The sequence below is a fragment of the Prosopis cineraria genome, unplaced genomic scaffold (assembly GCF_029017545.1).
Source record: "Prosopis cineraria cultivar Desert tree isolate PC_DT_omini unplaced genomic scaffold, ASM2901754v1 PC2, whole genome shotgun sequence".
In the NCBI taxonomy this organism is placed as follows: domain Eukaryota; kingdom Viridiplantae; phylum Streptophyta; class Magnoliopsida; order Fabales; family Fabaceae; genus Prosopis; species Prosopis cineraria.
In genome coordinates this window covers 35406502-35419905 of record NW_026555333.1, presented here as the reverse complement: position 1 = coordinate 35419905, position 13404 = coordinate 35406502, and the positions used below count along the sequence as shown (strand labels likewise).

The 13404-nt window shown below is 27.8% G+C and overlaps 1 protein-coding gene across 1 annotated transcript; it reads right to left on the bottom strand.

Annotated features, from left to right (window-relative positions):
* Positions 1 to 376: 376 nt before the first annotated feature.
* LOC129302723 (probable fatty acyl-CoA reductase 4) lies at positions 377 to 11994 on the bottom strand. Its single transcript, XM_054941617.1, has 9 exons — positions 11919 to 11994; positions 7119 to 7222; positions 6598 to 6806; positions 6345 to 6445; positions 4252 to 4453; positions 3523 to 3684; positions 3081 to 3162; positions 654 to 784; positions 377 to 533 (listed from the first exon to the last, which is right to left on the bottom strand). Exons 1-9 carry the CDS (start codon positions 11992 to 11994, stop codon positions 377 to 379), a joined length of 1224 nt encoding a protein of 407 aa, XP_054797592.1.
* Between the last annotated feature and the right edge of the window lie 1410 nt (positions 11995 to 13404).

Here is a 13404-nt window from a genome sequence, read left to right as displayed (position 1 = left end):
TGTTTGGATAAAATTTTTTAAAACCATGATTTTGAACCTAAAATTAATTTTAAAAGGGTATCCACCAGGCCCAAGACCCCCAACAACGTTGATGGGCAAAACAACAATACTAACTCCAACAATTATTATTATATTATTAAATCACAACATTATTTAAGCAAGACAAATTAAGGAGGTAATTAAAATTTTAACCCATAGCATATCAAAATATATATATATATATATATATATATAACACTAATAAGAAGCTACACACTTTCACACCAGTTTGCCATGTCACTTTTAGTAAATTAATATGACTTTGTTTCAGTAGACACACACACACACACCTGATGGTTTTTTTTTTTTCACCAAGATTTTGACTTTTCTTGGGAGATTATTTCATAACAAACTTAATTAAGCCAGGAATGTGAACATTTATCATGTAGTCTGTCCAATCAATGCTCAAGGGATCAAATTCAAAGTCAAATCCCCCAGTAGCTTTCTCCATCTTTGTTGCCATCCGTAACGATTCTGTGTTGCCATCGTTGAAGCTGTAATATAATTATGTATAAGACATTTCTAAGTTAAACTATTGTTTCATATTTAAAAAATGGGCATAATTAATTTATAATCAATAATTAAAAAATAAAAAAAATACTCAACGAACTTACACAGCTTTAAACAACAAATAGGGTTCGTATATCTTAGCCATTCTTATCACCCTTTCGACTTTTCTATGACCACTTCTATAAGCATCTTGGCAGAAGCTTAGGCATAACACTTTGCTCACCAAATTTAAGACCTTGGAAATAAGATCAAATCATGCAAAAATATTAGTATATGTAATTAGTAATAAAAATTGGATAAAAGAGCAAATTGGCTCATAAATTATAGATTTAAGAGCGTTTGAAACATTAAACGTATCTCATTTTTGGTGAAATATTCCCTATTAACTTTTGAAAATGGTGCAATATGGACCCTGCCATTGACAAAAATTAACTTTGATAATTATTTGACCAGAAAATGACATAAGAGGGGTTGAAAAATTATAGAAAAGGACCAATAAAATTTTCTTGGTCTTCTTCTATAATTTTTGAATCATTTAATTACTGTAATTTTTTTTGGACATTTTATTTCTGTAATTTCTTAGCTTGTTTTCTACCATTTACTAGTTAATTAATGAACAAAAATAACTTTCATTAATGGTAAAGGCTACTTAGTTTTCAAAAGTTGGAGGAAAATAATATTGCACCAACAATGAGGTTATATTCCCAAACGTTTTTAGACTTATAGTGGAAGCACATATCGAACCATCATGTGTCGTCGAAGACTAGGCATACTCGTAAGAAATTTTGCCTTGGAAACTAAGACTGGCTTTCCATTTTTTTGAGTCAAAGGGTTTTGGGAGAAATAGAGATATGAGATATCACTGATACGAGTCATTGTTAGAGGATTTCTGAATGAAGAACCAACGTGGTAGATGAAATTCTCTTGAGCTCCACTTTTTGAATGAATAATCATTTTTAATGCTGCCGCCATACAGTTTATCACCATGTCCACTGGTATCTACAGCTCATCATCATAAATATTATGAACTTTGATTATATACTGACCATTATTAATAATATACTTCCTTCAGATCACAATATAAGTTACTTTAGAAGCATCTCTTGGTCCAAAAGATATGGCATTGAGTAAATTTTATATCCTTTTGCCATTTATACCCTTTTTTTTTATTTCTTGCTTTTAAATGCTCCATATTTGAAGACCATGCACGTGTTTTTAGAAAAACTCAAAGGCATAAATGTAAAGATATAAACATTTTTAGGAAAATAAGATTTCAACCAATTTTTCTTTTGTAAAACATGAATTAGTTATCAATAACATATATCATGATTTTGAAGGAGTAATACATTTTAACTTTACTAGTAAATAAGATCATACTCCCTTTGATTCAAAATACTGGGCATTTTTTATGAGTTAGTATTGATCCAAAATGCAAGACATGTTGCACAAAATCAATAGCATTAAATTCTTTAATTCTTTTATAAATGCTCTTATTAATAGTATGTATTAGAGAGAGAGAGAGACTATATAAGAATGAAATCAATAGGTAATTAAGATAGATTATTTTAATTAGAAGGTAGTTTTGGAAAAGGATAATATCTTCTTACCACTTTAAAAATGTTTTATATTTTGAATTGGGGCATATATAAGAAAGATTGTCAATAATAGCCAAGCCTAATGGGCTTTTATTTTAGGCCCTCTATTTTTCCAAGGGTTAAGCTTGAAAAAAATAGAGAATTTTAATATAAAAGAGCTTTTAGGTTCTACCCTTATAAGCCCTACAAAAACAGGCATGGGCTAGCCCTCAAACCCTTATAATTTTTTATAACTTTATTTATATAATTTAATTATTTGAAGTTTTGAATAAATATATGACAATAACACAATTTGTTAAATAGTTATTCTAGATGATGAAAGAAGATGAAGCTAGTGAGATTGTTGATGTAGCACCACCTCCTCCAAACAAACCTCCTCCAAAGGGTCTGATACTTTTATTTTTGAATGAAGAATAATAACAACTAAAGAATATTTACATTTTGGATGATAGGTGATTTGGACTTGTAAGGTTTATACTATATTATGCAGTTTATATCATTTTAATTATACTTTGGAGTGTGCTCGACCATGATCTTTATCATTAAGAGTCGGGCTTGAAAAAAATGCTAATTTTAAAGTAAGAGGACTTAAAAACATAGTTTGTAAAGGCCAAACCTATAAAGGCCAAGTTAGCTATTACTAACAGCTTCATGTATCATTAAAAAACAGTTAGTGAAAAGAAGGCTAATTAATGCTCTCCCTAGTCCAATGATGTAGAAAGCTTCATTCTCTCCTTTTTCATTTATTTCTTTATTAGTTTTTTAATATGAAAACGGCACAATTTGCTGTAAAGAAGGCGTTATGCTCTCTCAATTTCCACTTGCATGCCACTTTTTCAAGTGTATAATTTTATGTAATGTGATTCATCTCCCCCTTGACTCCAAATTAACGATATATATAATTTAAATAATAATGAAAATATCACCATAACTTACCACATCTACAATTGTTTTGGGACGACCCAAGAAGTATGTGACTATTCCTTTACCATAACCACCAATGACACTATCAATTGTTCTGTAACAGCAAAATATCATGTCAATGTTAGTGGAATCATATAACATCTAAATCTTCTTGAAAATGTCTTCAACGTCTTTTCTGTTGTTAGATTGATCAAATGAATGGCAAAAAAATTCATATATAGCAAACAAAAAGTCAAACTTTTATATTAATTAAATATACATTAGGATGATATATCTCGGTGAAGTCACTTAGCCTGAACTTTATATATTCTTAATCTACTTTTCAATTATTGGATGTGGGACTTTATCTTTCTCTAATAATAATCACTAGTATAAAAGAAGTACGTACCTATTCAGTACCAGTTAATTGATATACATATATATAGGGAACTTGTGAGAAAGTGAATCAATGTACCTAAAACCTTCGATCCAACCAGGAAATGGTTCCTTGAATGTACTAGACACAATGGTTGGACGAACAATGATCAAGGGAATGTTATCTTTAAGATGTGAGAGAAACATCTCTCCCATTGCCTTTGTAAAAGCATAAGTATTTGGCCATCCGTACAAGTTGGCCCTGCTTTTAATTAATGAGCACAAAAAAACAATCAATTAAATTAATTCATATATATTAGTACAAATTAAATTTAATAATTAACATAATGTGCACATGAAACATGAATACTTAGGGCCTGTTTAGTTTCTGTTCTCATTTTTTATTTTTAAAAATAGTTTTATAATATAGTTTTCATAGTTATTTTTCAAAACAAAATAAAAGTAAAAATTTGTTTGATTATGTTAATTTAAAAGAAATTTTTAAAGATAAAAAATCAATAGTAATGGTCGATAGTGGCTAATGATGATGACTTATAATAATAGTTGGTCATAATTAAATGTAAATATAATGTGCTTTAAAAATAAAAAATAGAAAATAAAAACAGCTTTAAATTATTCCTATTTTTGGTTTTTAAAACAAACAAATAGAAATAATTTAAAACAAAAAGTGAGAATAGTTTTGAAAATATCTAAATCCAAAACACTTAACTAGATAAATTTTTAATTTTTTTTACTTAAAAATATAATACAATTTTTGAAAACAGAAAACAAACTCTCAATGATTCATGATTGATCTAAGAAAACTAACCTTTCAATTCCATAATCTACCATTGCAGATTTCAGAGCATTTCCATGGACATTCTTTGCTTCAAGTTCTTGTAATCTTTTCTCCAACAAAATCTTTTCTTTCTCAATGTCTAATTTTGTGACCCCATTCAAGGTTTGTCCCATCTGAAATGGTTCTTCTTTTATCACTTCTCCATCCTCCTTAGCTTCTCCACACACGTATGCTAAATTAATTCCCACGTTAATTGTCAGTACGTTACATTAAAATAACTTTATTAGCTTGAAATATAGAGTGCATCCATGCATTTCTATAAGATCGAAGATGAGTTGTACTATAAACAATGCAATTTCTAAGAACTTTTTATGGATATACTTCCTTTGGTTCCTATTATAATGCACCTCTAATTACCTCATCAGAACTAAAAAAATATAGTTAAGTTATTAATTTTGTTTGAAAATAGAATAATGTTCAATTTTATTACCATATACATGAAAAATTTTCAAATTTACATCTAGGGACAATATTGGAAACAATGTAATTAATATATATCACTTCAAGTGCTTTATATTAAGGACTAGAAATTTTTTTTTAAAAAGTGCCTTATAATAGGGATTAGAGAAAGTATTGATGATAATAATGATGATGATTATACAAATGCTTTGACTTTAATGGGGATAGAACTCTCTTGGATTTATTTGAATGGTACTATTTAGAGAAGAATACATAAGACCTACTCTTTTGAATAGATAATTAATGGGCCACGATAATTAATTAACAAGCCTTTTCTCCACGTAGAACTATTTTGATCCATGAGAAAACCCGACCCTACTTTTATAATATATTTAGATGATATTAGACTGAAATTGCATGATAAATTTTTCTAAGGGTCAACACATAATAGGAATCATCTATGTGAAGTATTTATTTCAAATTAAATCAAAATATGTGTATTGTTTATATATTATATTTAATATATACACATCTTTTGATTTAATTGAATAAAATTTTATTAAATATAAAAAGTTAAGTATATAAATTTTTCCCTCAAAGTAATACTATCATATTAATGAGATATGTTTTCTCTGATCTTATTTATAAGTCACTTATAATTAAAGTTTTTGGCAAAACAGAGAGAAACAATAAGCCTCATTGACTTTGTCTAAAAATTGAATAAGTTTATAACTTTATCCCTATTAAATATAGATATACTTTAAAAATAAAATACTCTACCATATAATAACATGCCCAACACAAGAAAAGTATATAACCACGTGTGTGTATTTTTTATATATTTTTTATAATTTTCTTAAAATTAATATATTAGATATATGGATTCACATTTTTTAAATATTATATTATTATACATAATTTATGATCTAAAAATTTTCTAAATATAAAATTATTTATAAAAAATAATTTTGACAAATATTTAAGAACGAAACCAAATATATTGTTAACAACTCCATAAATTTCATGCTCGTTCCGCTCATGATTTAGACAGTATTTTTTTAAGAGTTATTAATTAAGATTTTATTAAATACCACTTAATGAGTCCAACATATTATTCCATCCATTCCAAATTATAAGATACTTTTAGATAAAATCATACATGTCAATAAAGCTCATTAAATGCATTTTACAATTTTATTTTTTCAAAACAAAAAAATTAACTTTAAAAAATCCCTTTCATTAAATATTTTATTTATGAAAGAATAATAAAGAAAAAGAATATAAGGGAAGAGAGTAATATTGAAAAGTATCATTAATTAAATATTATTTTTATTAAAGTGTATTATATTTTGAGATGTCGAATCTTCCTAAAAAAATGTGTAATAATTTAGGATGATGGGAGTACATTTTTCTTATTAGGTGACCCAATCCTAAAATTTTATTTAATGAACAGCTAATATATTATCTCAAATTGATAAACTATTTTATATTTTGAGATATCAAATCTTTTTAAAAAATATCTCATAATTTGGGATGATGGAAGTATATTTTTCTTATTAGGTGACCCAATCCTAAAGGTTTATTTAATGAACGGCTAATATATTATCTCAAATTCACAAAACTTTAAATGACAAAGTTTAATTTAAAGGATTTTTTTCCCCTACCGGTTGATACGTGTAGAAGAGCCTGTATTTTAGGACATGTCTTGGCAAAGTTTAGGACGTTTAAAGCTCCCATAGTGTTGACACCTATTGCAATATCAAACCTGCATCAATAATTTTCAAATATTAGATCAAGCAGTTCTTTCATGCATGTGGTTGATGGGGGCAGAACAAATTAACTAAAACATAATAATAAGTCAAAAGAATTCATAAAAAAAAATTACAAGGAGTTCAGTCTCACTAATTACGTACGTACCTTTCATCAAAGTTTGTAGTTGCTGCTACATTTACAATAATGTCTATTTCATTTGAAATTTTATTCTTTTCAACATTATTTTCATCTTCAAGTCCCAAGTTGGCGACAGAAACGTCTCCTTCAACTGCAATTATTTTTTCTGATATGAAAGAATCAAAATCTGCACCCCACTTATCTCGTAGAATCTTGAACAAGTCTTTGCTTATGATCTAGCGATCCATATAAAAAAATAATAATTAATGTCAATCAAACTAATGTACCCGTTTTATAAAATGAATAGTAAAATTTAAATTTAAATTTGGATTCGGATTTGTTGAGTAGCCAAAATTCACTCCCTGAATGATTATTTCAATTATAACTAATCTATTTTAATTTATCTATACTTAAAAATTAATATTACAGCCATTTGATTTAAAATGGAACAATTATTATTGTACCATATGAGATGTTCATTGAGTGAGAAGATTTAAGTCATTTATCGAATTTAAATTTGTAAAATTTGCTATAATTTATGTACGTGCCTCATCATGCAACCGTTTTGTGGCTGCATCAGCGTCAGAAGCTCTTAGAAGAAGATATAGTTTCTTCAAATCTGATTGAATCCTTAACAACTTCTCCACAAAAACTGCAAAGAGACACAGTATGAGTCACATTTCAATTTACTGGAATTTTTGAATTTGGCAAATAAGTAAATAATAAAATGCATTATTTAATTAATTGATTAAAATTCGTATTTGACATTTATCCTTGAATTTTGGAATTAAAAAAGAAAATAAGGAGAGAAATTATTAGGAGGCAGTTTATTGGAATTATATTATCAGGAAAAGGAAACAGTTTACATTTGGTTATTTAATTTTATATAAGGTTTTAATTTAATATCTTAATTTTATAAAGTATTTTTTTAATTCTCTAGCTCATTTCTGTTAGTCTCAAATGATATTCTTTTTGTATCATTCATTGTTATTTAAAAAACTAAATATAATATATTAACATTTGAGAATGAGTGTTTTGCTTACATTTAAAAGTTTAATGTCATTATTTTTTTGTTAATGAAATTAATGTTAAAGTTAACGGATTAGGAGATTTAAAAAATACTTTATAAAATTAAGAGATTAAAATTAAATTATATAAAGTTAAGTAACCAAATATATCCTTTTACTTTACCTCATGAAAAAGCATCCCAATTCATTCCATCTCAATTCCCCCCCCCCCCCTTCATGCTAGCTCTCACGTTGTCGGTGGGAGAAAATCTCTTACTACTTTGAAAATGCCTTTTGGCGTTGGGTCCTCTAGCTAACTCTTTTTTTTTTTTTTTAATAATATCTATCTAGCTTTTTTTTATGCCAATTATGGAAGGATAATACAACCGACATGGTTTTTGAAGGATTCAAGCAATTAATAAATAGTACACTGCTATTTTTTTTTGACATAATTAAATAGTAAGCTCTAATAAAAAATATTTTCTTCATCCCAAATTATAAAGTATTTTTAAATAATAATCACATATATCAATAAATATTATTAAATACACTTTACAACCTTATTTTTTAAAAACAAGGATACAAACATTCAAAAATAATATTAAAAAGAGAGAATATATGAAAAGGATAATATTTAAAAAATATCATTATGAAATCTTATTTTTATCATAATATCGTATATTTTTTAGGGAGAATGACAATTAAGAACCTGCTAAGAACATTAATCCCAATTACGAATCGTGAAATTTTGAAATTTCAGTTAAGGACCATGGTCCTTAATTATAATTAAAAAAATGTAATTTGTGAGGTGGGATTCATTATTGCCACTTGAAAATTCACTAACCCAACTTGAGAAAATTTATAACGTATATTGTGAAAACATGAAACCCCACTTAGAAATTGAATGTTTAACAAAAAGCGCCACTTGAGAATTCACTAACTCGACTTGAAAAAATTTCTAACATATATTGTGAAAACATGAAACTTTACTTGGGAATCGATTGTTTAATAAAAAAAATACCAATTTGGATAAGTCACTTTTTATTAATGATTCTCAAGTGGAGTTTCATATTTTCACAATATACATTAGAAATTTTTTCAAGTTTAGTTAATGAATTTTCAAGTGACGCTTTTTGTTAAACATTCCATTTCCAAGTGAGGTTTTATATTTTCACAATATACGTTAGTAATTTTTTTAAGTTGGGTTAGTGAATTCCTAAGTCGCGTTAGTGAATCTCACCTCATAAATTATATTTTTTTATCACAATTAAGGACCATGGTCTTTAACTTTGATTTCAAAATTTCACGATCCGTAATTGAGATTAATGTTCTTAACAGGTCCTTAATTGTTATTCTCCCTATTTTTTAATATCGAATCTTCTCCAAAAATATCTTATAATTTAAAATCAAGATAGTATTAATCTTTCCCGAAAGACTAAAAATCAACTTGTAAGGTCTCCTTTACTTAACCAAATCTAACATTGAAATTGGGGTAATCAAGAGATTAACCCACCAAGGTTACCAAAGTTGGTAAAAATCATATAAAGGAAATTTCTCAAATCCTTTTAGAAAGGAATTCCAAATTCAACATTTTAAATCTCAAATATTAGTTAATAAGTTCAAACCAGAGTTTGAAAATCGTGTGGAAGCTTAGAAATCAAATGGAACCCAAAACCATGAGTTTTGAAACTCAAAAATGGATTTTGTGTAGAAAATGACATGTTCGCTTATGATATGTGCGCCGTGGCTCGTAACATGTGCGTCATGGCTTGTCTTCTCTGTGCCATGTGCCATGACGCATTGCATGAATTTGACAGCATCAGTGTTGTCATTTGACAGTACTAGGAGCGAACTTCCGACATGTCCTAAATCTCCGTCCAATGTCTGATTAAGGTGGTTTCGGTGTCTACATGGAGCTTTCTTCTAACTCTAGCTAATGGCACCAGTTTCATAATCAAACTCTTACTCTATAAAAAGTTGAACACCAAAACTTATTTTGATCACTTTTTCACAAAATTTCTCAAATGGTGTCCTAACTCAACCACATATGCCAAATAGCTCACATCGACCATCCGACCACACTCAATAGACTCGTGTGGACCCATGCAACGTATCACACACAATCAAAAACACTTATATCATAAAATCACCACTCAACCCCAAGTTTTACAAAACACAAAAGGGAAGAAAATGTTGCATAAATTCATCAATTTCATTCTAAATCTTTCAAAATACATGGATTTCTATTTGCACAAGTATTTTGGCCTTGTCCATAGGTTTTCAACTAAAACTCACTAACCCAGGACACAAAATACACAAGTTATACACAAAATAATGCAAGTAGTGCATAACTCATGTTAAAGGATCCTAGTTGGTAAATACAATAACATATACAAATGGAACCACAAAAAGGAGCCATATAGAGGATTACTTTACAATCCTAAGCCTCAGTGTGTTTTTTCCTGAATCGAATCCAATAAGTTAGGTCTTAAAAATATTGAAAATTGAGGGGCGAGTACAACTACTTAGTAATCAAGTTTCACCTAACCTATACACTTGCATATCAATTATAAATGGATGATGCAAATAGGCAAATACATAGATAACACATATGAACACTTAGCCACGGTTCACAAAACTAACAATCATGTAAATGGGCTCACAACACACAATATCATAATATTTCACAAAGCATAACACAAGGTCACAATAATAACAATCATACGTCCCTAACACATGCCAGATCATAAAACTAACAACCATATGCCAGATCATGAACATACATGCCTCTAGTTGGTAAACAATCTTGACTTTTTAATAACAATCAAGTATTTTTTTAATTCTCTAACGTTTCTGTTAGTCTCAAATGATATTCTTTTTGTATCATTCATTGTTATTTAAAAAAATAAAAATAATATATTAATATTTGAGAATGAATGTTTTGCTTACATTTAAAAGTTTAATGTTATTATTTTTTTTGTTAATGAAATTAATGTTAAAGTTAACCGATTGGGAGATTTAAAAAACACTTTATAAAACTAAAAAGTTAAAATAAAATTTTATATAAAGTTAAGTAATCAAATATATCCTTTTACTTTACCTCATGAAAAAAGCATCCCAATTCATTCCATCTCAATCCCCCCCCCCCCCCACCCTTCATGCCAGATCTCACGTTGTCGGTGGGAGAAAATCTCTTACTACTTTGAAAATGCCTTAGCGTTGGGTTTTCTAGCTAACTCTTTTTATTTTTATTTTTTTGATAATATCTAGCTAGCTTTCTTTTTATGCCAATTATGGAAGGATAATACAACCGACATGGTTTTTGAATGATTCAAACAATTAATAAATATTACACTTCTATTTTTTTGACATAATTAAATAGTAAGCTCTAATAAAAAATATTTTCTTCATCCCAAATTATAAAGTATTTTTAGATAATAATCATATATATCAATAAATATTATTAAATATACTTTACAACTTTATTTTTTTTAAAAAATACAAACGTTCAAAAATTCAAGTGCTGCATTTGTTAAATAATATTAAAAAAAGAGAATATATAAAAAGAGTAATATTAAAAAAATATCATTATGAAATCTTATTTTTATCAAAATATTTTATATTTTTTAATACTGAATTTTCTTTAAAAATATCTTATAATTTAAATTTAAGATAGTATTAATCTTTCTCAAAATACTAAAAACAAAGGTTTGACCTCTCACAACATAAGTTTGTCAGTTACACAAACTGGGAATCGAATACCATTAATAGTGAAGACAAAAGCTAAATTCCTTTTAGCTTGGTTTGCGTTGAAAGTAACTGAAAGTATTTGGCGCAAAAAAAAAAAAAAAGTAACTGAAAGTAAATAGTATGCTTCTATCAACTAGGTTTGTTGATAAGACTGGAGTTGGGAACCGAAACCCCGAACTACTTTCTTAAATAATAACAACTCATACCACTTATATCAACTTGAATTAATATTAGCATACTTTTTATACATAAACTCTTTCAGTCTTTATAAATAAAATATATTTTTAATTAAATTATATAAATTAATAAAAATTAGTTATTTAATTAAAATTACAATAACATTTTAATTTTATCTTTAATTATTGTAAATAAAAATGAATTTCTTTTTTTAAAATAAATTAATGATAGCGCTTACTTTTTTCTCTTTTCAATTTAATAAGAGTATAATAGTATATTTATTAAAAATATATTAATAACTTTTTATATTTAATGATAAAATAAGGCTCTAGAAAATCTTTTATCTATATATGGGAACGGAGGGAATAGATTCATAAAATATTTACAGATGCAACACACACATTCATTCATTACCTTTTCCCAAGAAGCCAGTTGCACCGGTGACTAAAATGGTCTTTCCCTTGAGAAATTGTGCACTTCCCAACTCCATTCTGAAGAAGCAGATGTATGAGTATGAGTGAGTTATAGTTTAGAAATGCTGAGGATTATGAAAATCTAAGCAAGGTATCAAATTATTTATAGTTGGGGTTTTTGAACCGTAACCTATTTCAACCATAGTTGGACCAGCTAGTTAGAAAGGTGGTTAGATTTTAATTACAATCAATTATTATATTGCACATCTGAGTTTTATTAATGAGATTAAAATATTTTTATTTTTAAAATATCTTGGGTTTTAAGACTTGTATACTTTATAGAGTTTTCTTTGAAGGTATCGTTTGGGCCTAAAATGTCTACGTTGAAATAAAAGCCCAAAATAGAGGGAAACGAAAAGTCGGGCCTGATAAGTCGTTTAATGAAGCAGAGCATGATCCATTTAAAATAAACTTTTTGGACTAAGTAAGTGCTAAATCATGGAGGGAATATGATCCTTAAAACTCAAAGCGATTAAGCTAGGGAACCTATTATTTGAACGTGGGATCGTTACTTTAACATGCCCTAAAGTTCACGAAACTATGCCTAGTGGGAATGGATGTTTTAGCATGAAGCATCTCGGCCTCTAATGTTGCAAACACAATGACCTTGGATGACCATTATAAATAAAGCTCCAGAGACAAGAAAATAGCAAGGAAGAGCTAACAAGTCAAATACTTCTATACTCAATTTATCTTTTATGTCATTTTGTACTTAAAATTTACAATGACTTTTCATTTTTTTTTAGTAATTATATAACTTTATAGCTTTACACAATTAATCAAGCTACTTTCTTCCAATTACTTATTGCATCTTTACATTTAGGTAAACTAAGCTTAGGGAATTAACGGATTAACAAATGTCCACATGCATGTTTTTTTTTTCCTTTTTTGCTAGGATCCACATGAATATTCATAGGCATGATGATGATATCTCAAGATAGGAAGTGCATTGTTGTGGTCCATATTCATTACTCATATGATCAATTATTATGACTTTTCAATTTTTGCAACGTGTGATTATTTGCACGGCTGTTTAAGGGAAACTTAAAATTGTTATTTTCATCTCATGACTATCTTATACAAATATTAACGCTAGCATGTTAAATGTGCAACATAATATTAATTATTAAACTAAGGTTAGATCGAACAATTGATTATAGCACAACTACCCATCACCAATCAATTTTAAATGTGCTTAATAGGTCAAAATACTTGTGCTATAATTGTATTTAGACTTAAGATATAATTTTATTTTTAAACTATTTTTAAAGGAGCAATATTACCTCTAAACTAATTAAATCAGAGCAATGTTTCTTCCACCATTTAAATGTTCATTACTATAGCCAGTGCGACCAACCTTTTATGAATTAAGGTATAATTTTGCATTCAAATTATTTTCAGATGAGCAATGTTGCCCTCACCATTTA

Bases quoted from the DNA above. Each gene is read 5' to 3' on its own strand.
- LOC129302723 (XM_054941617.1), bottom strand. From the start codon at position 11,994: ATGGAGTTGGGAAGTGCACAATTTCTCAAGGGAAAGACCATTTTAGTC. The intron at 4,454-6,344 runs GTAGGGGAAAAA...GAATTAATTTAG, and splicing joins TCTTCTACACGTATCAACCG to CATACGTGTGTGGAGAAGCT. The intron at 3,163-3,522 runs GTACATTGATTC...TTGCTGTTACAG, and splicing joins GGTTGGATCGAAGGTTTTAG to AACAATTGATAGTGTCATTG.